Source organism: Diospyros lotus, chromosome 5 (genome assembly GCF_014633365.1).
Source record: "Diospyros lotus cultivar Yz01 chromosome 5, ASM1463336v1, whole genome shotgun sequence".
Classification (NCBI taxonomy): domain Eukaryota; kingdom Viridiplantae; phylum Streptophyta; class Magnoliopsida; order Ericales; family Ebenaceae; genus Diospyros; species Diospyros lotus.
In genome coordinates this window covers 8,655,492-8,681,990 of record NC_068342.1, presented here as the reverse complement: position 1 = coordinate 8,681,990, position 26,499 = coordinate 8,655,492, and the positions used below count along the sequence as shown (strand labels likewise).

At 35.3% G+C, this 26,499-nt stretch overlaps 1 protein-coding gene across 1 annotated transcript; it reads left to right on the top strand.

The window, feature by feature from the left end:
- Positions 1-763: 763 nt before the first annotated feature.
- Positions 764-21,263, top strand: LOC127802749 (protein SRG1-like). Its single transcript, XM_052338755.1, has 4 exons — positions 764-1,110; positions 1,237-1,484; positions 20,263-20,590; positions 20,907-21,263. The coding sequence occupies exons 1-4, from the start codon at positions 856-858 to the stop codon at positions 21,147-21,149; spliced, it is 1,074 nt and encodes a 357-aa protein (XP_052194715.1). The 5' UTR covers positions 764-855; the 3' UTR covers positions 21,150-21,263.
- Positions 21,264-26,499: the final 5,236 nt, after the last annotated feature.

The window sequence follows — 26,499 nt, the reverse complement described above, 5'->3', positions numbered from 1 at the left end:
ATCTTGATTTTGAAAACATTCTATCTTTATCTTGATACAACTTTATCTTATTCATTTTAATAAACATTACTTAAGTAAAATTCTAACTAAGAAGATGTTATAAAGTGTATTTACTTATCTTAGTTATTGTACATCTATTGTGCTTTTATCGACTAATTTTAATATATTTTAAAAATTAAACCACATCATGAATAAAAAAGAAGAAGAAGATAAACTTATCAATGATAGTAATGATGTTGAATAAGATTCAAACCTACAAGTTATCATACTTTGAACGAACCGTTTAAATGGTAATAAAGCTAAAAAGAAAACTTCACCCCTGTTTACTAATCAAATTTTCTTAGTGGATCCTAAAGATTTTTCTTTTTTTTTTTTTGAGAAAAGCTGCTCCCACACGATTAATCTTGTTTCCGGAAGTGACTTAATTTCTCATTTGACTATGATCACTAGTTGCCCACAACACCGGAATTCAAGAGGTCAACTTTGTAATAGTCAGGGTTGTTGATCCCTGAAAGCAAGGGAGGCAGGTTCGATTGAATCGAGATAAGGACTCGGCCACAATGGAAACAATTAATTGAGATAAGTCAAAATTGTCGCGCTGATAAGAAAGAGGGGGAAAAAAACGAAAAAGAAAGACAAGGAATCCACAATTGATGGGACACTAGATGACCAGATCCATTGCCATTCTATTCTTATTTATTTATTTATTTGAATGGGTCGACTGCGAATTAATTTCTATTGCAAGAAAGTGTTGCATTCAACATTTTCAGCACCCCCCCCCCCTCTCTCTCTCTCTATATGTATATATATATATATAAAATACATTTTCAGTCTGAGATTGGATCTTTGTGAGAAATGGCGGCCAAGACGCCGGAGAATTTGCTGTGGTCGCTGCCTGTGCCCAGCGTGAAAGAGCTAGCAATGAAGGGCCTTGCGACTGTGCCTGCTCGTTATATAAGAGACGATGTTGAAGAGTGCACGTCTTCTGATCCAAATCAAGCTTTTCTGGGAGTGCCTTTGATTGATATGGACAAGCTCGTCAACCCGGAGACGCGGGACATGGAGGTTCACAAGCTCCATGCTGCATGCAAAGACTGGGGGGCATTTCAGGTATGAGGTATTCCACAACCACCCATATCCGTTTCCAAACCATATGTATGAGAGAGAGAGAGAGAGAGAGAGAGAGAGAGAGACAGTGTGTAAAAATCAAATTTTAAAAGATTTGGTTGGTTGCAGCTGATAAACCACGGGCTTTGCAGCAGAACGGTGAGGAGCATGAAAGCGAAGACGGAAGAATTCTTCAACCTCGATTTGGAAGAGAAGCAGCGGTGGGCGCAGAAGCCAGGGAGCCTGGAGGGCTACGGCCAAGCCTTCGTGATTTCCGAAGATCAAAAGCTGGAATGGTGCGACATGATCTACCTCCGAGCTCTTCCTCTTCCTCTCCGAAATCTTGGATTCTGGCCGGCGACTCCCCACGGATACAGGTAGATTAGTGTTAATTAGATGCTGTATAAAATGTTGAAAAAGGGTTCAATTTTCCCTCAATAAAAAATATTCAAAGCAAATTTATTAAAATAAAATACTTTCTTTTTTAAAAAAATAAAAAAATACTTTATTAAGACTAAGGATAAAGCTATTTGTACATTAAAAATTTACAAGTGAGTGGTGAAATTAAAGATTTACAAGTGAGTGGTGAAGGATCATTTTGCTGTTGTGTAGATTAATTGAAAATTTTCTCTTTCCTCTCCTCTCGTGTCTCTTTCGCTTTCTCCTCCTGCAATTGCCCCTTGTAGCGTTCTTCTCACTGCCATTGCTTGTCGCTACATTCTCGCCGCCTCATCTCTTTGTTGCCTCTCACTGATTGCCGTGGAGAGAAGAGAGGAGAAAAATAAGGATTTTCTCTAATTTTATCGTGAGAATTTATTTTAAAATATCGCTAATTTATCATGATATATCTCACATATAAAATTCCCCCTATACAAATAGCACAACTACTAAAAGCAAATACTAACAAGTGGTCATTGGATAAAAATTTATATCTAATAAGAATAATACGTAAAAAATGAAACCATATTTTTTTGCTAACAAATTTGACTCATTATCAATAAATATCTATCAAATCTCTAAATAATAGGAAGAAACTAGAATATGAAAATATGGTAAACGATACTTAGGGAACTAACTTTCATGGGCTTGAATTAGTCAACTCCAACAATCCCCCCTTTAATTCAAGCAAGGGAAACTGACTCCAACCATAGCTTGCCTTCAGTTAAAGCTTTTGTTAAAATGTTAGCTGGTTGGTCTTCAGTTTTAAAATGACTTAATTCAATTTCTCCTTTAGCAACCAATTCTTTGATGGAGTGGAACCGGGGCTCAGTGTGTTTGCTTCTTCCTTGACATACTGGATTCTTTGTGACATCAGTGGCGGATGTGTTGTAACAATAAATTGTTGTTGGTTGGACCTACCTGTTGGGTATGTGTAATCTAACGACACTACACCCCTAAGTTTGTAAAAGTTAGTAAGAGAAATATGAATATGGTCAATCATAAGTATGAAAATATAAATCAAAATATGCAAGAAACACGAATAATTTAGAGTGATTCGGTTCAACTCAACCTACATCCACTATGTTAACTCCCTTCCAGAGATTCCAATCAACTATAAAAATAGTTGCAAATTACAATCCTTTACACCAATTAGCTCTAAGTTAATTCTACTAGCACAATCCACTAGAAAAGATACAAAAACAAGAGATACGAATCTCTTTGAAATCTATCTAGAATAAGACTTGAATAAATCATTGCAATGAATAAAATAGTATTGTTAAAAAAATGAGAGTAAAAAATAAAATACATTAAAATTTGAGAATGAATGATGTAAAACTTTGTAAGCCCACTTGTCTAATCTCCCCTCAATCTTCAATTTGTTGTCCCATCTTGAAGATATTGAACGGATACAATGATTGCATGTGCTAATATTTAGCGATAAATGCAAGAAGATAAATCTATTTTTTTTTTTTTTCAAAAACCAAACAAATAAGAACGAAAACAGATCATTTCTTGCAAGACACAAGAATAGAAGCCATATGCATACAATAAAATTATACATTATGGAAACGCAATAAAATGTAACTTTTATCTTAGGCTCAAAGGGCATGCCAAATACTTTTGTTGCCCATCTGACCCGAACACTTCTATCTCTTAATTGAGCTCCCCCGATCTCATCACATATCATCTTACCAACTTGCTTCCTGAACCAGTTTCTTGTCCATTCCAATATTTGTTCTTGGCTAACCAAACCAACCCCACAAATAGGGGACCAAGTCAATCCACCTGTAGATTGCCCTTGAACCCTTCATTGGACTCATGGTAGGACCATCTCAAATAAAAGTGAATAGAAGCCGGGTCCGATCTTCCAAAGGATTATCCATCTCACAAGACTCGATGACTATGCAAGATCCAGTTCAAAGTGATCGAGATGATGCATAAAACCTCTTTCTGATCACGTATGCCTTCGCAGCCAATGACTTCTACAATCACCGATTGACCGAGATCGCAAAGGATGTTCACCCCCATCTGATAGAGGACAATGGATCTCATCAGTGAGTATCTGCCTCCATATACCATTATACAGAGACCACACAGAGAACATCCTCACCTCTCACATTGGATGGTTATGCTCAATGGTAAATCCCCAACATCAGTGCACAAGACAACTTTGTCGCTTTCGGTCAAAAGACTAGATATATATATATATATATATTCGAAAGTTAGTAATAAATCATTAATCCTTTCAGCCATGTGATCTATTACAGGCTTCACATTAAGTAGATGTTCAACTAACATCTATTCACATGTCTAGTATTTATATCTCATATAATATGACATGTGACTCACCATCCTTTATCATTTATATCTCATACTAATCAAAGGTAGCAGCCTATGTGCTAGTCTGTCATCGATTAATCTTAGTCCCTTTCAGAGAAATCTAAGAACTAAGAATATCTTTAAAAAATATTGTATTATAGATCTTTGTTATATATTCTTAACAAGTTAAAAATAAATATCATCGGGATATTTAGGGATTCATTCATATTTAAATGGAGAGTTATGAATGAAAATATGACCATTTAAATAACAACCAAGATTATATTATTAGGCTCAATATTCATACTAGATGTCATCTAAATTTAGTATTAGGGCATTGACACCAACAAATATAATTGTTAGAAACAAAAATAGAGAAATCTTGTTTGAAAAATCGATCAATTGTTTTGAAGAATCGGTCAACTACTTTTCAAATGTCTAAAAGGACTTGTCAACAAAATGCAAAAGTCAATCAACGGTTCTGAGAACTTTTGATTGGAAATGATGCAGTAACGGATGACAACAAGTAATTGAGAGTATGCAAAATTGATATAGCAAAAGCCTTCTAACAACCCATTGATTCACTCACGAATGTCAGTGTAATACCTTATATTCGTATGAGGTTGCCACGTAATTTCAATAAATTTAGAATACCGAAAAATTGGTTTAATAACAGTTATAAGTACCAAATAAACTACAGGGAATGCCTCGGAGTGAAATTGTCTAAGAAAAATTATATGGTCCTGATGAGCATTCTTAGATAAGATTTATGGTATTGAAAGAAATCGAATTGGGAACAGTTTTCGGTACAGCTAAAATACAACTGCCATTTAGGCTGTAAAACCGAATTGTTGTAGGAGACTCCCGAAAAATCAACGGAACCCTAGGAGGGCTCCGGTTTTGCGTAATGAGCAACCCTTCAGTTGTTTCGAGATGAAACAAAGGTCCCGATAGGACGCAAAGGCAAAATCGTCTATATCGAGTAAAATTTAAGTTATTAATTATAGATTTTCGGTATTATAATGCAATTTAATTTGAGATTTAAGAGTATAGTTGAAATAAGAGAGAATTGCCCAAGATATATTATGATAAAATTGAGGATTTAATGGGTATTTTTCTATAATTATATTAGTGTAAAATATATGTATATATATTATATAAGTATATGCGTGTGCATCGCCCATGTCTCTGTAAAATCAATCCATAAATGCAACCCATGCCCTGCAACTCCAGATTAGCCACGCCCTTGCAAGATTCAAGCCATGCCTCTGCAAAATCGATCGAGATTTTCGCAAAGAAGGTATGGGCAAAAGCGTGAGGTGAGGCGATGGAAATCAGTTATAAAAAGGGGGAGGTTGTGAGCAAATGAGGAAGTGCAACAAAAAGTTGCAGAGAAAGAGGGAGAGTAGCTGCGAGCTTCTAGCAAGCTCAAGTAGGGGAGGACGACCATCGATGATGCGGTGATGGCAGCGGTGTGGTGGCGATCGGGGGTGTGCGAGGAGGCTAGTGTCGCCGCGACGGTGGCCGAAGGAGTCGGCCACACAGCTGCAACGGCCATGGCTGTGAGCTTTAGCAGCCATGGCAGCCGCGAGCAGCGGCTAAGCAGCGTGCAAGCAAGTAGCAACGACGATGCTACGCAAGCGATTTCCATTGAGGCTAAAGGTCGGTGCTCGGTCGGCGGGAGGCGGCGGACGCGGCTAGCCTGGGCGGCGGCAAGGCCGGCAGCCGTAGTACTCTGTTCGCGCACGAGTGCTATGCGAAGAAAGAAGAAACAGAGGAGGAAGAAGAAGAAGAGGAAGAAAAAAAGAAAGAAGAAAGAAAAGAAAAATGAAAAGAAGAAAAGAGAAGAAGAAATGGAGGCGTAACGGTTGCAGCGGGAGGAAGAAGAAGATGAATAGGAGAAAGAGAAAAAGAAAGAAAAAAAAAAGAGAAAAAAAAGAAAGAAAAAGAAAAAAAAGAAAAGAAAGAAAAAGAAGAAAAAATAGGAAAATGATGGGGAAAAATCCTAGAAAATCCCGAAAAAATAGGAAATTATGTTTCGGTAATATCTCGGAGATTTTAGCAAGGAAAATGGCTCGGGCATGCATTTCGAGGATATGACACGCATACCGAGGAAGTCAAAGATGCTAAGTTAAGGTAAGTAAAATTTTCTAAAAAATTTTAAAAATTCAAGAATATTATTTTATAAATTTTCGTAGTGAAATATTTGAGAAAATATTTTAGAAATATTTAGTTTGGATTTATTGAGGAAAAATAGGAAGAAATAGGGAGAAAATTAAAGAAATTATGAAAAAATAAGTTCTAATGTTTATTTAAATAATTATGGTGATTAGGATACTTTGAGGCTTAAGTTGAAGTGACTTGTGCAAATTTTGAGGTTGACATGCAAATCGAGGCGATGCACGAATTTCGAAGTAGCCTGATAAACTTGAGAAAGTAAGTGGTACTTCCCGATTAAAGTTGGTTTTATGAAAAATGCTTGGTTATAAGTGATTTATGTTTAAAAAACTCAATCCTCAAGAATATTTTCATCATATTGACATGCCCTGATATGTATCCATTGGCTGCACTCTCACCCTGCAATTAAAACACAATAAAACAAATCATAATAAAACTTTTATATTTTTTTCTTTATTTAGGCGAGAGGTTTATACTCGTCAGTGTACGAGTGTAGTTGTAGTCCAAATTTAAATTTATACTTTCTGGATGAGTCCAGGTCGTCCACTGAGAGATTTATTTATGGCAAAAGAAAAAGAATGTCACACACACGCACACGCATTTAGATGGTTTGATAACATGATTTTTTATGATTTTTATTTAGACAACAGATACTAGATAATAAAGTAAGGCAAAAATTGAAATAAACAATAAACGTAAAAATATGAATTTGAATAGTGCTTGAATTAAGACAATTTCAGTACCAACCTGTTAATTCCCAAATTTTAGTATAAAAGATTAGCAACATTAATTTAATTTTAGATATGAGGGTTTGTTATTAAATGCAATTAGAGATGATGATAGTTCTAGTTTAAGCAATCCCCATACATGATATGCGGGATTCTAATTTAAGCAATTATCATAAATCCAATTACAATTAATATACAAAACAACTAAATTAATCATCCGGGTTTGGGTATGATAGCGTTTCCAGTTCTAGTAACTCTCATACATGGCATGAAAGCTCTAAGTTAGGCTTACGCTTCAATCCAAACCTAGTGATTTCTCAATAATTAAGATACACTCATACTGAAATTTAAATTAATGTTACTCATTTAAAGCGCAGCTTTCTTTGGGAATCATTGGCGTTGGACACTGTCCTTGCCTTAACCCAAGATTAGATTTAGCTACTCATTTCCATTTAAAAGTTAATTGACATGAATTTAAACGACATAATTTAAATAACAGAATTTAAATGACAAGAATTAAAATAGCAGAAACTAACCGGCCATTTAGGCGGTGAACAATTAAATGACAAGAATTAAAATTACAGAAATTTAAAAACATCAACTAACCGGCCATTTAGGCCGTGAACAATTAAAAGACAATAATTAAAATTACAGAAATTTAAAGGCATAAATTAACCGGCCATTTAGGCGGTGAATAATAAAGTAACAATAAATGACATAAGAATTTAAAAGAAGAAATAAAGGAAGTAAGATCACAAGAGAAAATAATAAAGAAAATGAGAGAGAACAAAAGCAATTCTCAAAGAGAGAATTCTAAGGAAATAACTAAACTTTGATTCAAGAATAATAATCACACCTACAAATGCAATCAAGTGAGCTATTTATAGGCCACAAGATGCAATACAAACCACACAATTTCAATTATTCAATTAGATATAATTATATCTAATGGGCACTCACACACTTAAAGTTAAATGGATTTTAGCTATAATACACACCTAATATTAAATGGATTTTAGCTAAAATACATACCTAATAAAGCACTCATAAAGTTAAATGGATTTTAGCTATAATATCCACCTAATAGTTAAATGGATTTTAGCTAAAAAACACACCTAATAAAGCTCTCACATAAAAAAAAAAAATAGATTTCTATAAATTAATTTTTTAATCTTCATTAGGATTAAAAATAATCATTGGGCCTTCTCCAAATAATATCTTGCATGGGTTGCTCAAATTGGGCCTTAATTCTTCATGGGCTTGAATTCTTCATGGACTTTAATTTTTCATGGGCTTGATTTCTTCATGGATTTGATTTCTTCATGGGTTTGAATTCTTCATGGGCTTGATTTCTTCATGAGTTTGATTTCTTCATGGGCTTGAATTCTTCATGCCTAAAAAAAAAATAATAATTTAATGTTATTAATAAATTATATCGAATATATATGTATTACACATGGCACATATATATTAGATTATATTACATGTATGCATATGATGATGTATATGTATTATATATAATTTTATATATTATTATTATTTACTTTAGAACTTCATTTCATTCATCTTTCAATTTAAACTTGCATATAACCATAAAATATATATTAATATCTAATTTAAGCCATTTTTAAGATCAAAAGAAGGGTATAATTATAACAAAATTTTTACAAAATTAACCACTAATCATCTATCACGTAGACTGCATACATGACATGATTATGAAATGCATATATACACGTTGGTATCATTGATCACGCGCATTGAGACCGTAGGGAGTACGAACTGGCACCGCTACCAAGGGTGCCCCCAGACACCCCGGCTTCGAAAAAGGTGGCCGTAAAAATGGTAGATAGCATAAGGAGTGCAGTCGACATCTACGATGAAAAACATTGTATACACACATGATATAACATCATGTATCCTTACTTAGAAGATTCATCATCTAATTTGGGCTTTGCCCCTGGAATATTCAAATGTTCCAGATGGAGATTGTAGCAGATACGAGGATAAATGAGGTATAAAATGACACTTAGCAGAGTGCATGAGGAATGAAATGTATGTTATGTAACCCATGTATTTAAGTTCTGCTACTTTAGATTCTGAACGTTTTGAGGAATGTTGAAGATGTAAGAATTTATTTATGATTAATGTTAAGATATTAGGTTTCGATCATTGCTTTTGCATTTGATGTGTATAGTGATTCTCTTTCGAGAAAAATATTTGGAGGTTCTGGGACGGATTCGAGGTATGATGTGAGTTAGAATTAAGTTTGAAAAAAAAAATTATTGTCTCAGAACTGTCTCAATTTATAATGTGTCCGGGAAAGCGGGGCGTTACAGTCAGGTTATAAGACTCAATTAATAATTCGTTGATTTTAAAGAATAATGAAAAATTAAAGAGAATTATAGGAAAAATTTTAACATAAATTTTATTGAGAATTCTAAAATCAACTATAAAAACATCCAAAACGGCATATTAAAATTCACTTCTTAATAAAAGTTATTTTCAAATCAATTATTCCCTAAAATAGCAAAAGCACCAATTTCAAGACCTAAACAAAGGAATTTTCCCAAAAAGCACGGACCTCACCAGTTCTTCAAACTTGTCAAAATTTATGAAAATGCCATAAAAATAATTGCCTAGAACCATTGCTCTTCAAACTTTCCTTGCATCAGTTCTTCTCTCACCTTTCATAAAATGTTAAGGCCATCTCATCCACATAAAAAACTATTGGTCGACCATTTTTATGAATCAGTTGGTAGTTTGCAAAGACTGGTTGACAATCCTAAAAATATGGTCGACTGTTTTGACTCCAAAATAAATATTTTATTAAAGTTTTGTAAAATCATTTATCATCAATAAAACATCATCAAAAGTAGTACAACACTACCTATGCTTCAAATCTTGATAAAACATCATCAAAAGTAGTACAACACTACCTATGCTTCAAATCTTGCAATATTCTTCTCATCCAAATAGCATGACAAGCTGTGGCTACAACAGCTACCTCTATACTAGATAAGCTATGCTTTGTTGCTTATTTGACATCCCTGAAACAACTCAAATTCCAAGACAAAAAATATAGCTTCTTGTGTTTTTCATGTCATCTATACAACCAACCCAATCACTATTAGTAAAGGCTAAAAGATTGTTACTTGCACCTTTTTAATACCTGATGGCATAGTTGATTGTGCCCTGAACATATCTCAGAATTTTTTTGGCTGCTCCAAGGTGGTGTTTGCTTGGACTATGCATAAACGGAGAGATGAGACTTACAACAAACATGAGAGCTGGCTATGTGTTTGTGAGATACATCAAACTTCCTACCATGCTTCTAAAATACAGTTCATTTGCTTTTTTAGCTCCATCTTCTAAGGACAACTTATCATTTGCATTAAGAGGAGTCTTGGCAGCCTTGTAATTAGACATACCAAATCTCTTCAAGAGATCTGATGCATATTTCCTTTGACAAAGAAATATCCCACCTACATCTTGCACAACTTCCAATCCCCGAAAATAATGCGATGGTCCCAAATTAAACATTTCAAAAGTTTTTATTGTTGTTTGTGATACCAAATATCCCAAGGCCATGATGATCAGGTGGGCCACACTATCATAGGCTAAGGCTCAGGATTGATAGTGTGTGGATACAACCCAAATGTATAGTCACCAAATGGAGAAGAAAGCCCAAAGGGCCTTTGAAGAGGTAGGGTCAATTTTGGCCCAGCAGCTCAGGCCCAATTTTAAAGCCCAGCTCGGCCAAACCAGCCCTTGCTCACCCAGGTATAAAATGTTTCTTTTCCCCCATGTTTTGACCTAGTCCTACCCTGGCCGTTTGTGACTCCTAGCTTATCTTCTCCTCCTATCTCGCCATCCCTATCTCTTCCGAAAGCTTGGTTCCTTTATCCTTCTTGACGGATTTTTTGGCTTTCGGTTTACCTCTTGATGGCTATAAAACCTTTGTGGGTTCGATGGGACGAGGCAGTGAAAAAGAAGAGAAACCGAGTGGAAATCGTTGGGTCTCTGAGTGAACCATCTCTGTGTGATCTCCTATGCTGTGTGCTGGTACCGAGCTGGGCCATTGGGATTTCGGATTGGGAGATCTTCTCGACGATTCACTGTAGGTGGTGATTTTCTGATATGAGCCTTGAATAGCTAAAACCTCCATCGGTGTTCACAGGGAAGTTCTACTATTTTTTGTTCTTGTGTTTGTTGTTATTTCTTTGTGATTTGATTTTCAGACTAATAGAAAGTTTGTTTGGCTTTGTGCGAGAGTTCTTTCCCAACAAACTGGTATCAGAGTCGAGTTTGGAGACCAAGAGATCATCGATCTCTTGGTTGCGTTCGAGTCTGGGGAAGGTTCGCGAAACCCTAACCTGATTCGAAAATCCTACTCGATCTCTCCACTCCGGTTGTTCTAAGGCACGTGAGACCTTCCGTCGGCTTCCTGACGTTGAGGTGAGTCTCGGCAACCGGCTTGTGTAGCTTGGGCCAACCGACGGCCGACGACGCGTGGCAGCACCAATGGCCGTGCGAGGCTTTTCGACTATCAGCTCAACCTCAGTGGTTTGTCTCTCTTAATTTACTGACTGTTAATCCGGTCAGTTTGGTAAGACCCTTCTAACCCTAATTTCGTTTCAGCAAGTAGCAGGCCATCGTGTGGGTGTGGCCATTACGTTTGGGGGTTACCCTGTGGTGGTAACCATTACGTGCTGCTAGATATACTAGGATTATCTACCTTGCTGATTTCTTGTGAACTTGCTGATTTTGGAATTGTGTAATTGTTATTTCCTGACTGTTTAGTTGCTAATTGCATTTTGAAAAATCTACCTGTTGCATTTTGCTTTGTGCATCTAATGGCAACACAACATTTTGAACTAGGTGTTTTTAATGGTAAAGGTGATTTTTCAATATGGCAACAAAAAATGAGAGGAATTTTAGTACAACAGAAGGTTTCAAAAGCTATAATCGGTTTTGCTAAACCTAGTACATCTAAAGATGGAAAGGAAACTGAAATCTCTGATATAACTGAAGAACAAAAGGAAATGGATGAATTAGCATACATTTCCATAATTTTACATCTCTCGGATTCTGTTTTGAGAAAGGTAGGGAGATTAAACACAACTAAAGAATTGTGGGAAAAGCTTGAGTCTCTATACCTTGTGAAGTCTACTCCTAACAAACTCTACTTACTTGAACGATTTTTTAGTTTCAAAATTGAATCCTCTAAGGACTTAGATGAAAATCTAGATGGTTTTAATAAATTGGTTCAAGATATAACAAATTGTGGTAAAACAGTATCTGAAGAGTACAAAGCCGTTATTTTATTGAATTCCATACCTGAAACTTATAGAGAAGTTAAAAGTGCAATAAAATATGGTAGAGATACATTGTCACCTGAAATTGTTATTGATTCTCTTAGAAGTAGAGAAATGGAACTAAAAAATGAGAAAAGAAATGGTGAAGTTCATATGGTAAAAGGTAGGGGTAGATCACAATCTAGGAATTCCGAGAAGAATGGCAAGCATAAGGGTAGAAGTAGGTCTAAGTCCTAAGGAAAAGTAAAAAGGAGAAAATGTTATGGCTGTGGAAAGCCTGGGCACTATATAAAAGACTGTTATATAGAAAAGAATAAACAAAAGGAGAAGGAAAATAATGAGGCTAATGTAGTGTCTTCAGAATGTGAATCTGGTGAGGTTTTTATGATGGTAAACTCTGATTCACTTGAAATTAATTTGTCTGTGAACACCTATTTGCATGAATGGATTTTAGACTCTGGTGCTTCATTTCATGTTACATCTCGAAAACACTGGTTTGCACATTTACATGATTCTGATAATGGGCATGTTGTTACTTGTGATAATGCGACATACAAAGTAGCTGGTGTAGGAGATATAACTGTTAGATTTGAAAATGGCTATGTGCTAGTATTGACTGGAGTAAGATATATCCCTCAAATGAGTAGAAATTTAATTTCTGTTGGGGAACTAGAAAAATTGGGGTTCACAGGTGAGATTAAAAATGGGATGATCCAAATGTTTAAGGGTGCACTTAGGGCTTTTAAAGCTATAAGAAATAATGGAATTTTCTTAACAAATGTACGAGTGTTAAGCAGTATAACTTCCACTGTTGCCTCCCTTAACACGGATCACACACAAAAATGGCACAATAGGTTAGCACACATCAGCTTAAAGGGTCTCAAATATCTAAGTGATAAGGGTGTTTTTGGCAAGGATCAAGTGTCAGACCTGCCATTTTGTGACTTTTGTGTCCTAGGTAAACACCATAGACTCTCCTTCTCCTCTAGCAATCATAAAACGTCTAGAATCCTAGAGTATGTTCATGCAGATTTGTGGGGACCAGGGTTTAATCCTACTTTTGGAGGAAATAGATATTTTTTATCTATAATTGATGACTACTCTAGGCGTGTATGGGTATATCTTTTAAAAGAAAAATCAGATACATTTTCAAAATTTAAAAATTGGAAAATACAATTTGAAAATCAAACATGGAGAAAACTGAAATATTTAAGAACCGATAATGGCCTAGAATTCTGTAATTCTGATTTTGAAAACTTTTGTGCTGAAAGTGGCATAACCAGACATAGGACTGTCTCCTACACTCCATAACAAAATGGAGTGGCCGAAAGAATGAATAGGACTTTGTTAGATAAAGTTAGGTGCATGATGCTAGGGTCAGGTGTGCCAAAATCATTTTGGGGAGAAGCTATAGTGACTGCTTGCTATTTAACTAATTTGACACCTTCAGTGGCTTTAAGTGGTGATACCCCCTATGAGAAATGGTATGGAAAATGTGCAGATTATTTTGTTTTAAAAACATTTGGTTGTGCTGCCTTTATACATCAAAATGAGGGCAAATTAGAACCTAGAGCTAGAAGTGTGTCTTTCTAGGGTATCCCGAAGGAGTAAAGGGATATAGGTTATGGGATAGAAGCCAAAAGGGTGTAAAGATCATAATTAGTAGGGATGTCACCTTTAATGAATTAAAAATGCCATGCCTTAAGGAAGACTCAAACTTAGAGAATGAAAATAAGCTAGAAAACACTAGGAGTAAGGTGGAGAAAGTTAGTACTTTTATCCATAATACCCCAAATGAGGTGGAGAGTAATGCACAAAATCAAGTTAATGAAAATGAGAGTAATCTAGAAGAAGAAACAGAGAATTCAGATTCCCTAAATGACTATCAACTAGCAAGAGATAGGGAAAGAAGGCCACAAAGACTCCCTAAAAGATTGGAAACTGATTTTAGCATTGGGTATGCTAGCTACCAAGACCTAGTAGATAAAGAGCCAAATACTTATGAAGAAGCTATTAAAAGTGAAAATGCTAAAGAATGGATTGGTGCAATGAAAGAAGAAATGAATTCACTTCATAAAAATCAAACGTGGGAATTAGTCCCTAGGCCTAAAGACAAATCCTTAGTGGGTTGCAAATGGGTCTTCAAAGTAAAAGAAGGGGCAAATGGGGCTGAACCGGTAAAGTTTAAGGCTAGGTTAGTAGCCAAGGGTTTCACACAGAAAGAAGGAGTAGATTACCATGAAATTTTTTCCCCGGTTGTTAAGTATACCACAATTAGGGTTATGTTAGCATTGGTTGCTTACTTTAATTGGGAACTTGAACAATTGGATGTCAAAACAGCTTTTTTGCATGGTGATCTAGAAGAAAACATATACATGACTCAACCTAAGGGGTTTGAAGATAAAAATAATCCTAATTATGTGTGTTACCTGAAAAAATCTTTATATGGATTGAAACAGTCTCCCAGGCAATGGTATAAACGTTTCGATAATTTTGCACATTCCATTGGTTTTAAAAGAAGTGCTTTTGACTACTGTCTTTATCTTCAGCATCATGACAATTACTGTGTGTTCTTGCTACTATATGTTGATGATATGCTTTTAATAGGTCCAGATTTAAAAATGATTGATGAGATCAAAACAACTTTAAACACAGAATTTGAAATGAAAGACCTAGGACATGCTAAGAAAATTTTAGGCATGGAAATCAAAAGAAACAGGTCTATTTCCATTTTGTTTCTGCATCAATCATTTTATATCCAAAAAATTTTAAAGAAATTTGGCATGCATGAGTGTAAACCAGTCTCCTTACCCTTAGCGAGCCACTTTATTTTGTCTAGAGATCAATCACCTGCTAATGAAGAGGAAAAAGAGTATATGAGTAAAGTGCCATACTCTAATGTCATAGGGTCAATTATATACTTAATGGTGTGTACTAGACCTGACCTAGCTCATGTAGTTAGCACACTTAGCAGGTTTATGTCAAACCCAGGTCCTAAGCATTGGGAAGCATTAAAGTGGTTATTAAGATATCTGAAGGGATCTTGTGATATAGGTTTAGTGTATAAAAGCACAAATGAAGAAGTTAAATTAAAAGGATTCACAGATTCTGATTATGCTGGTGATAGAGATAATAGGAAATCAACTTCCTCTTATGTGTTTACCTTAAGTAAATCCTGTGTTAGTTGGAAATCCCAAATTCAGCATATTATTGCATTATCCACCACTAAATCAGAATATATAGCTGCAACTGAAGCAATTAAAGAATCCTTATGGCTTAAAGGTTTACTCACAGAACTGGGTGTTTTAAAGAGTAATGTAGTAGTTTATTCAGATAGCCAGTCAGCTATTCATTTGTGCAAAAATCCCATGTTTCATGAACGCACTAAACACATAGATATCAGACTCCATTTTATATGTGACATAGTGTCTCAAAATACTATTAATTTGGAGAAAATTATGACTGATTATAACCCCTCAGATATGGGTACTAAGGTTCTCACATTAGCAAAATTTAGGAGCTGCCTATCACTCCTAAATATTGGTAAAATGACATAATCAATTCTGTGTGAACTAATTTTCTTTTTTTTAAGTGCTGATATGCTATGTGCTGTGGCTGTGTGCTATTTTTATATTGAGTGCTATTATATTGCTTTGTGCTTATTTATTTTTTGCTTAGTGCATTATGCGTGCATTCTCTGTGAGTCTCGATTTGCTGGATGTTTTTGGTATCAAGGTGGAGATTTGTTGTTTGTGATACCAAACATCCCAAGGCCATGATGATCAGGTGGGCCACACTATCATAGGCTAAGGCCCAAGATTGATAGTGTGTGGATACAACCTAAATGTACAGTCACCAAATGGAGAAGAAAGCCCAAAGAGCCTTTGAGGAAGTAGGGCCAATTTTGGCCCAGCAGCTCAGGCCCAATTTTAAAGCCCAGCTCGACCAAACCAGCCCTTGCTCACCCAGGTATAAAATGTTTCTTTTCCCCCATGTTTTGACCTAGTCCTACCCTGGCCGTTTGTGACTCCTAGCTTATCTTCTCCTCCTATCTCGCCATCCCTATCTCTTTCGAAAGCTTGGTTCCTTTATCCTTCTTGACGGATTTTTTGGCTTTCGGTTTACCTCTTGATGGCTATAAAACCTTTGTGGGTTCGATGGGACGAGGCAGTGAAAAAGAAGAGAAACCGAGTGGAAATCGTTGGGTCTCTGAGTGAACCATCTCTGAGTGATCTCCTATGCTGTGTGCTGGTACCGAGCTGGGCCATTGGGATTTCGGATTGGGAGATCTTCTCGACGATTCACTGTAGGTGGTGATTTTCTGATATGAGCTTTGAATAGCTAAAACCTCCATCGGTGTTCACAGGGAAGTTCTACTATTTCCTGTTCTTGTGTTTGTTGCTATTTCTTTGTGATTTGATTTTCAGACTAACAAAAAGTTTGTTTGGCTTTGTGCGTGAGTTCTTTCCCAACATTTATCATTGATTCCTTTAAAGCTTTCATCATCTCAAAAGAATTTCCAATATAAATTATGCCATTCACATACAAACATACTATCAAAAAGTCATTTCCACAACTCTTTAACATACAAGGTGGGTTCACTAGCAGTCTTTTGAAAATTATTTTTAGCAAAATAAGAATCAATTTTGCTATACCAAACTCGTGGTACTTGTTTGAGCCCATAGAATGCTTTGTGCAATTTGTAAACTTTGTGTTCAAAATCTTTTACCTGAAATCCCTTTGGTTGTTCAACATACACATCTTCAACTAAATCACCATTAAGGAAGGTAGATTTTACATCTAACTGAAAAACAGACTAGCTATTATGTGCAGCCAAAGCCAAAACCAATCTTATTGTATCTAACCTTGCAATTGGAGCAAAGGTTTCTGAAAAATCTATTCCTGAAATTTGTGCATAGCCTTTCACCATTAGTCGAGCTTTATTCCTTTTCAAGGTGCCATCAGGATTGAACTTGGATTTGAAAACCCATTTGAGACAAATTACATCTTTCCCATCAAGCAAGTCCACCAAAGTCCAGGTTTTATTCTTTTCAATTGTAGCTATCTCCTCTTTCATTGCTTGAACCCATCATTCTTTCATAACTACATCTGTGAAGCAAGCTGGTTCCATGGCAAGACAAACAAATTCAAAAGAGGCATAAATATTTGACATATTTCTAACCTTTCTTGGAGGAGAATCAGTGGTGGAGTTCACATTTAGAGGAGCAAGAGGAAGAGCATTAATTGGAATCCTCAAAACTAGAATCATCAACTTCAATATGACTTGCCAAACCCATGTTTCTTCTTTATTGAATATGACTTGCCTACTAACAATCAATTTGTTAGTGATGGGATTAAAAAGCATGTACTCTTTTGTCTCTTCACAGATGATGAAGATGCATTTGACACTTTCTCATCTTGCTTCTTTCTTAACTCTCTAATGGAACAAATGCATAGGCATGGTGCCAAAAATTCAAAATAACTCACATTTAATTTGGCCTTCTCCCACTCCGAGCTTCATATGGAGTATGTCCTTCCACTACTCTATGTTGGTGAACTGTTAAGAACATGCACTGGCGTAGCCATTGTTTCTGCCCAGAATTTTTGTGGAAGACCCTTGTCTTTCAACATACTTTTTGCTGCATCAATGATTGTTCTGTTCTTCTGCTCTACTACGCTATTTTGCTATGCTGTATAATTAGCGGTAAACTATCTTTTTATGCCGTAATTGTTGCAAAACAACCTAAACTCTTTGGATGTAAACTCACCCCCACGGTCAGTTCGCAAATTGATAATTGAATTTCCAAATTTCTTCTCTACTAAAGCCTTGAACTGCTTGAACCATTCAAAAGCCTCCTATTTTTCTTTTTAAAAAATAAACCCATGTCATTCTCAAGAAGTCATCAACAAAGAAAAGGAAATACTTACTTTCATTCAATGAAGATATTTGCCTAGGCCCACAAATATCAACATGAACAAGCATTGGAAGTTTAGTGGCTCTCCAAGACTTGCCAACCGAAAACTTAATTATCACGATAATATTTCCCAAAAATACAAGGCTCACACTTGTTATCCTTATACTTAATTTGTACAATTGGAATGCCTAACACCATGTTCTCCTTCTATAGCAGCTATAGTCCACCCAAATTAAGATGGTCAAACCTTCTATGCCATATAACACTGAGTCATTGGTAGAAAGTTTGAAAGCATTAAGGTTTACTTTAGAAAACATTATAAGAAACATTTTGTTTTCAATTATTTTTACTGAATACAACAAACGCATTTTCCTTTTGTCATAAATTAAGCATTCATCATTATCATTCATAGCATAATAACCTTTCTTCAATAATTGACCCACACTCAATAAATTTTGAGCTAATCCAGGCACATACATGACATTATGAATAAGTTTCCTACCAGTCTTGTAACCCACAAAAACAATGCCCAAACCACATACCTGACCTTGACTATTATTACCCATAGTCACTTCTGAATTACAGATTCACCAATCTCCACAAAATAATCCTTGTTTCCTGTCATGTGATTACTGCAGCCACTCTTTAAGTACCATATATACTTCCGAGGACATATCAGCATTAGCCAAACATGCAACAAATAAATTATCAAGACAATCAACTTTTTCTTCATGAAAATTAGCTTGCTCTTTTGTTGCATAATTCTTTTCCATATGGCCATAGTTTTTGCACTTATAACACTGAATAGCATTTTTATCTGATTTATTTTTGTGCCAGCAATTCTTTTCTATGTTATTAATCTTACCACAATGAGAACAAGCAGGTCTCTCTTGGCCATCTGATCTACCGCGACCTCTTCCACAGCTTGAATGTTTATGTCCTCGTCCTCTCCTACCACCAAATCCACCTCTTCATGAGTCTTTGGATCTCTTCTGTACATCAACCCTCGTTTGAAAGGCTTGCTCCACGAATGTCCCAGCAATTCTCTTTAACCGTTCCTCATGAGATTCAAGAGAACCCATCAGATAGATCCCTCAATTCTTGAATGGCTGCTACCGCATGATCAAATTTAAGGGGAAGGCTTCTCAAAACCTTCTCAACAATCTTTTGTTTGGACAATTCTTCACCTAAAGATCGAATTTGATTCACAATAGTTGAGATTTTTACCGAGAAATCTCATATTGAATCAGTGGATTTCATCGATAAATTCTCAAAATCTCGTGGTAGTGTCAGCAATTTCACTGTCACAACCTTGCTTGAACCTTGATACAGCTCTTGAGGCAAATCCGATGCTTCTTTTGAGGAATAGATTTTAGTATATTGGTTGTTTACTGTTTACTGTTTGTTGTTTGCTTATTTTGTTTCTTTATTTCTTTATAGTTGCTGTATTTTGTCTTCACTGGCAATTTTGTAATTCATTGAACATTGTATTAGTTTTAGGTATTTAAAGCTGAGATCAATAAAGAGAGATCAATGAGGCATTTTATAATCTCTCTCTTTCTCGAATGTTCTCTGTCTCGAACATACCTGCACCCATCACTCTTGGCATCTCTCTTTTGCTTCTCCTTCAATTCGTTCTGTTGGGCTTGGGCCAATTGTTTATCAGGATCTGTGAGGTCTCCAAAACTAGTCTCCTCCAAATCCCACAAATCTTGAGACTTGAATAAGGTTATCATTCACACACGCCAAAATTGATAATTCGTGCCATTAAACACTGGAATATTTTTCATATGGGAGGTGTTATTGTTGATTGCCTTGGTCTCTCTTAGCAACCACTCTCAATACACTTCTCTATTTGATGAACTCTCGGCTTTGATACCAAGTGTTGAAAAAGGGATAAGAGTTTCACTCAATAAAAAATATTCAAAACAAAACTGCTGGAATAAAATACTTCTTATTGAGATTAAAAGCAAATACTAACAACTGGTCCTTATATAGAAATTTACATCTAACAGGAAGGACATGTAATGCATGAAACCAGGTTTTTTTGCCCTAACAGATAAATATCTATCAAATCTCTAAATAATAGGAACAAAATGGAACATGAAAACACGGTAATAGATAATTGGGAAACAACTTTCATGGGCTTGAATTAGTCCACTCCAACATAAAATTAGGAGTACCGTATATGGGTCGGGTTAGTTCGCCAACTAACTAATGGTTAATGGATCTAATCTGCTGGTTGATGCATTGCAGGGAAGCAATAGAGAGTTACTGTGAGGGGATAAGGGAGCTGGCGGTTTCTTTGATGGGGTTCATAGCGAAGGGCCTGCTGGGCGTAGGCGGGAAGCGATTCTCTGAGGCTTTCGAAGATGGAAGATACGAGCTGAGGATGAACTGCTACCCTCCGTGCCCGGAGCCGGAGAAAGTAGTCGGCATTGCGCCGCACGCGGACATCTCCGGCATCACTTTCTTGCTTGATTGCCGCGATGTTGCCGGCCTGCAAGTCCAGAAGGATGGCCACTGGTTCACTGTTCGACCCATTGCCGATGCCATTGTAGTCAACCTTGGCCACATTTTGGAGGTACGCAAAAGAATAATGCGATTGTGACATCTGATGTAAGGCTAGATCATCTTATGTATATATATATATATATATATATATAAGTATCATTAAGCTTTGTGTGTATATATATATGCTAGTTTCAAGTTATTTATTAAGAAAGTCACGTCATATATATGATAAAACTTCGTTGCAACCATTTTTCATTGAATGCTTAAAAAGTTACAAAAACATGAAAACGATTGGCCATTGCGGAGAAAATTATTTGTCCTTTATCATTGGACTTGTGTATTACTGATCGTATCAAATATTTGTTACAAAAATTAAAAACTTGCAGATAACGAGCAATGGAATTTACAAAGCGCCTCAACATAGAGCAATTGTTGACAGGTGGAAGGAGAGATTGTCTGTGGTAGCTTTCTGCTACCCGAGCCCGGACACCGACATCGGCCCGGCCAAAGAACTGATAGAAGCCGGCCGGCCAGCTTTGTACAGGACACTAAAACTTGAAGAGTATTTCAAACGATTTTACGACTGGAACCTTGGTGCTGTTCCATTCATTGATACTCTCAAGCTCTAACTCATATGCCTTGGAACACATGCATGTAGCTAGCTAGCTAGTTCCCTGATAAATTATCAAATTAACTAATGGCTTGGGCACTACTTTAATTAAATCTATATTCCTTTGAGTGAACATCACGTTATAAATTGTTTCCCTGATCATGAGGAGAAATTTTTACTTAGCCCGTTAAGATTCTTTACAGGGGTGTTAAAAAAATTCGAAAATCGGTGAATCGGATCAAACTGAATCGAATCGTGCCTTTTGGATTGGTTTTATGGTTTAACGGTTAGGTTCTGGTTCTAAAAAATTAAGAACCGATATATTTAATTTGGTTATTGATTTTTCTTTTCAAACCGTGGTTGGAACCGAATCGGAACCGATATTATACTTGTATATATATTATAATTTTTTGGTATATATATATACATACGCATAAATATATTATTACTTACAATTTTAATCTGTTAGTTTTTATTTATTTTTTTTTTGTTGTTGGTTATTGTTATTCAAGAACTCTTTTATTTCTAGACTTTTATGGGCAATTGTTATACTAAATGGTCGATGTAATCTCATTTGATGAGGTAGTCTATGAATTATTTTGTTCTACTTTTACTTTAAGATTTGAAGCATTAATGAAGTTATGGGTTTATTTTAATTAACAAATTTGTTTGTAATTTTATATTTTGTGAAAATGTTTAGAAACTAAATGTTAATTGAATAGAATCGAAACTGGTCCAATGCGATAGATTGGTCATAGAACGTAATATAAGGAAAAGGAATTTAGAATGGGAATGATGGTCTGAAGATCTCCATGTTATTGGTTATATGTTAACGTAATCAGTAGCTTACGTTACAGGATCAAGCTTTCGCACCGAATCCTAGACAATCTGTGCTCTCAGGTTTTTCTGTATTTGCAACAGAAAGTGCGGTCGGATTTAAATATATCCATCATCAAGTTTGCAGCCTTTAACAAGAAGAAGAAGAAACTAAAGAAATTTCAGAAGCCACATAAGAGATTTGGCAAGAACTTGCCTTCCATGGATTCCGGATTGTACCTTGAAGTACGATACTTTTTTAGACAAGAAATCAACAATAGTAACTACAGGGAGGATTGACACATTCAACTTAGGAAAATCAATTATTTGTGTGTTGACCACCTAATCGACGGAGGTAATATCGTGCCCTTGTCCGCTGATTGGGTTGGCATACAGAATCAATCGCGATAGAATTAATGAGAACCTGCAAGTGACTTTTGACATGGAAGATGGTCAGCCCATTAGACTTCATTAGCTTGAGAATTCTGCTTGCAGTTGCTTCTGTAGACAATCACCAGACCAGTTCTAAATAAATTGTACAAGAATCTATAAATAAACTCGCCCCAAATAAATTTGAACGTTGGTTGCAGAGGAGGCCATACCTCGGGAGATTTTGCTTGTGTTTTCAACAGGAAAATATTATTTAGATTGATCTACACCTACAAGCATTTTTTGTCTCTTCTTTTTTTTTTTTTTTTCAAACAAGAATAAAAAAAAAAAAAAAAATCCAATCACTAAATGATCAATCAAGGTATTTTTGACTTGTCGGATGATAATTCACAACTCAATATTAGTTGGTTTAGAAATTTATATATAAATATAAGAGATATCACTAAAGTTTTTCAATTGTTTGTAAATGATCTTAAAAGAAACAATACTTGCATATAATCATCCATCGTTAATTGCATTATGTCCAACTGATTTAGCAAATCTTAAAACGCACTCTAGTAATTGCATCATGTACTTTAAATTCACAAACTTTTTAATTACAAAAATTTTACTCTTGACTTATTTTTCTTTTATAAAGTTTTTCTAAATTTTTTCACACAATTGAGAAACATCTACTTCTGTGCTAATATGATGAAAAACATTAGTCTCAATCCATTGCCCCGTAATCCCACTAACTTTATGTGCATCTTTTCCTATTCATAATTTGATTTTCTAATAAGCTTAGTAAAATCAAGTTTGACATGATTAGATAAATCTTGGCAATAAAGAAGATCTTCCATTCTTCACTATCAAATTAAGTAATTGAAGGCATATTCAATTTAATCATAGCACTTGAATATCAAACTAGGTTCTAATAGCACTTGTTTGGGCCACAAGCAAAATTAATTATGAAAAAATTAAATATCAATTAAGTACTTAAAAAAATTAAATACAAAAATAAATAAACACGAATATAAACATAAGATTTTACTTGAAAAACCCTCTAATATAGAAGAAAAAATCACAGGTCAAATTTTGAATCAAATCAGCTATAGAAAAAATCAAGTATAATTAAATCTCAAATTTAATATTCAAACTTGAGATCACCGAGAATGGAGAATACAGAAATTACTTCCCCCGTGGTTATAATTCAAAACTAGCGAAAGCTTCAAAATCGTACCTGAACTTTTCTTCAACTCTCGATCGGTTTTCGCGTGAATATGCTCCGCTGCTGTTTCGTAAACTTATAAGTATCTTTTACGTGGCCCCAATGGGCTAGACTTCCTTTTTTTTATTATTAAATCCTTAATGGGCTGGACTTTATTTGGTCCAAGTTCAACACTATTAAGACAAAACTCAATGAAATATAATTATGGACTTAGAATTTTGCAGCAAGGGCGTTGAAGTAAAGGGCTTCCTTGCATGGACATTTCTGAACACATTTGAGAGAGGTGCGGACTTCAGCCTTCACCTACAGATTGGTCTCAATTTCGTCCGTTACACCACACCAACAACTTGAAGCGAATCGCTAAGGGCCTCAGTTCTTTGGTTTCAAACATTCCTTCTTAAATAGTTAATTAAAAATTAAGGTTCCAAGGGTGGACGTAGCTAGCTACTCTTTTCCATAAGCTGGAAAATAGGCTCTTAATTTGGTCTTCTTGTTGTGGTTGATTAACGAATAAATTAGAAGATTCTCTGCTCATGTATGAGTATTCTCCTTGCTTTATGAGTAATAGATAAAGCAACATTAATGCCAATCAACTGAAACTCCTTGAATTTAGACGTTTGGCCTCGTATAGTACTTCACTATTGCCTTGAATCATTATCTTCACATTTTGACTTCATTGCTTGTTGCTTTCAACTTGTTCAATTGTCTTTTTTTTCTTTTTTTTGTTTGTTCATTTGATTGTTGCATACCAACGTTATCATCACCACACGGATCTAATTCGTTTACTACCAGTGTTGTAATTTGATGTTATCTGCTTCCTCTTTGACAGATCATTAATTGTAGGGTAACTCCTGCAAATATTGACCATTGTCATGAATCAAATTATTCAATTCTGCAAAAAATTGCATATTGTGCTTAATTTTATTAAAAGAATTCAATACATATTTATGACAAAATGCAGCACTATTGTCATGTGAGGATTGCTATAAACATAATTTACAAATTTAGATCCGATGAAGTGCTATTGCCATCTCTACTATGAAAAATTAGGGTCAGCAGACAGCTTTGATTTAATGATTGAGTGTAACGATAAATTAGTGGGTCTAATGTTTTATTTGAATTATGATTTGTTATGTGATAAATTAACATCAAGAATTAAGTGGTATAAATATTGTGATTAATGAGGCCATAAGTGAATTGATTTAGACTTTGAGAGTTCAAGACACGGGCCTTAGCAATGAAATGAAAAGTCCTAAGTAGTGGGCTAAAATAAATTTGGAACAAGGGTTGAAAATTAAATGAAATGGGTTGGGCCAAGTTGAAGAGTTAACTCATTGGGACTAAAAATATGTGAGCTATTGATTTGAGCTTGAGCTCATGTGCATGAGATGAGGTGTTTTAATTAAATTAAAAAAAAATGAAATGGTGGAATGATCGAAGAAGAGTTTGCCTTATATGTTGAGTGTGATAAAGCTAAGGGTAAAATGGAAATTTCATAAATGGATATTTTATATAAATAATATTGTGTGTATTATTAGGTAAAAATAAAATGAAAAAGAAAAGAAAAAGAGGCAAATGTCCAAAATGGATTTAATGAAGGCATTAGGTGCGTTTTAAAGAGAAGGTCAAAGTGGTAATTGGCCAAAGAGGTGGTTGGAGAGCTAATAGTAGCCCATTCCTCTCCCATATCTCCTTCTTTTTCTTGTCTCTTCTTACTCTCTCTCTTTCTTCCTCTCCCGATCGGGCATCTCTTCTTCTTCTTTCTTTTTTCTTCATTGACAATCTCCATTAAAGTTTCAAGTGGAGGGATTGCAACTAGTTGTTCCTCTTCTCTTGGGTCAAGCATCATTAAGGAAAGTTCTCTTTTCTCCTTGTTTCTTTTTGGAGGCAAGTTTTCCTTCTAAATGCAAGTTCAATTGTTTCCTTCCATTTCAGTGCAAGTTGTTGTTCATTCTATTTTATTTCAATGCAAGTACATGGTGTTTTTCTTTGTTAATGCAAGCTTGATTCTTCTTTTTCTCTAAGGTCATGTTGGTCTTTCTTTTTGGTTCATTTGTCTTCGATTCTTCTATTTTCTTAGAAGATCCAATCTTAGATTGGTGGGTTTTCTTCTTATTCCTTTAAAATTTTATGTTTTTACCATGATGGGTCTTTTTGAGAGTTGTCATTAGGGTACCCTAAATTTCTCAAAGGAATGACACTTTGTTTGATGATGAATATTAGTAAAGCAAGGTTTTGGTGTATCTTGATTGGGATATTTGGTTTTTATAGGTTGTCATTGAAAATTTCAAGTTTTAGGTCTTTGTTAGTCGACTAAGTCTTCAATCTGTTGATTAAGTGGGTGTTTTGATTTCTGTTAGTTGACTAAATCTAGCAATCAGTTAACTAAGTAGGTATTTTGGTTTCTATTAGTCGACTATGTAATACCCAAGAACTTTGGGTTGTTATTTAAAGGAAAAATGAAAATTCGGGGAAAATAGGTATCTGAAAAGCCTGAAAAATTTACCGAATCAGCCGAAGGGAGAATCCTGAAACTTAAATGTCTAAAGAAAAAGGAACGCCTTTAAGGAGTATATCGAGACAGGATTTTAAGACAAAAAAAAATCGAATCGAGAACAATTTTCGGTACAGCAAAAATGCAACTGCCATTTAGGCTGTAAAAATTGAATCTTTAAAGAAGACTTCCGGGAAGTTAACGAAAACTTGAGGGGACTTCGGTTTTTCATAAAGAACAACCCTTCAGTGGTTCAGGAAGAAACGATTAGGGTTAGAGTCAAAACGAAGAAACGGGCCTAAGTGTAATTTTTTGAAGTTGCCCGAGGGGGGTCAAAATGTCTTTTTTTCAAAAAATTTCAAAAGGGAAATTGAAAGATTTGAACTTGAGGGACTCAAATGCAATATTGAAAAGTTAAGGGGCCAAGTAAAAAGGGGCAAAAAGGTAAAGGCCAAAAGTTGA

Excerpts from the sequence above, each read along its gene's own strand:
- LOC127802749 (XM_052338755.1), top strand. The coding sequence starts at position 856 with ATGGCGGCCAAGACGCCGGAGAATTTGCTGTGGTCGCTGCCTGTGCCC. Across the intron at positions 1,485-20,262 it reads GCGACTCCCCACGGATACAG|GGAAGCAATAGAGAGTTACT; the intron begins GTAGATTAGTGT and ends GATGCATTGCAG. Across the intron at positions 20,591-20,906 it reads ACCTTGGCCACATTTTGGAG|ATAACGAGCAATGGAATTTA; the intron begins GTACGCAAAAGA and ends AAAAACTTGCAG.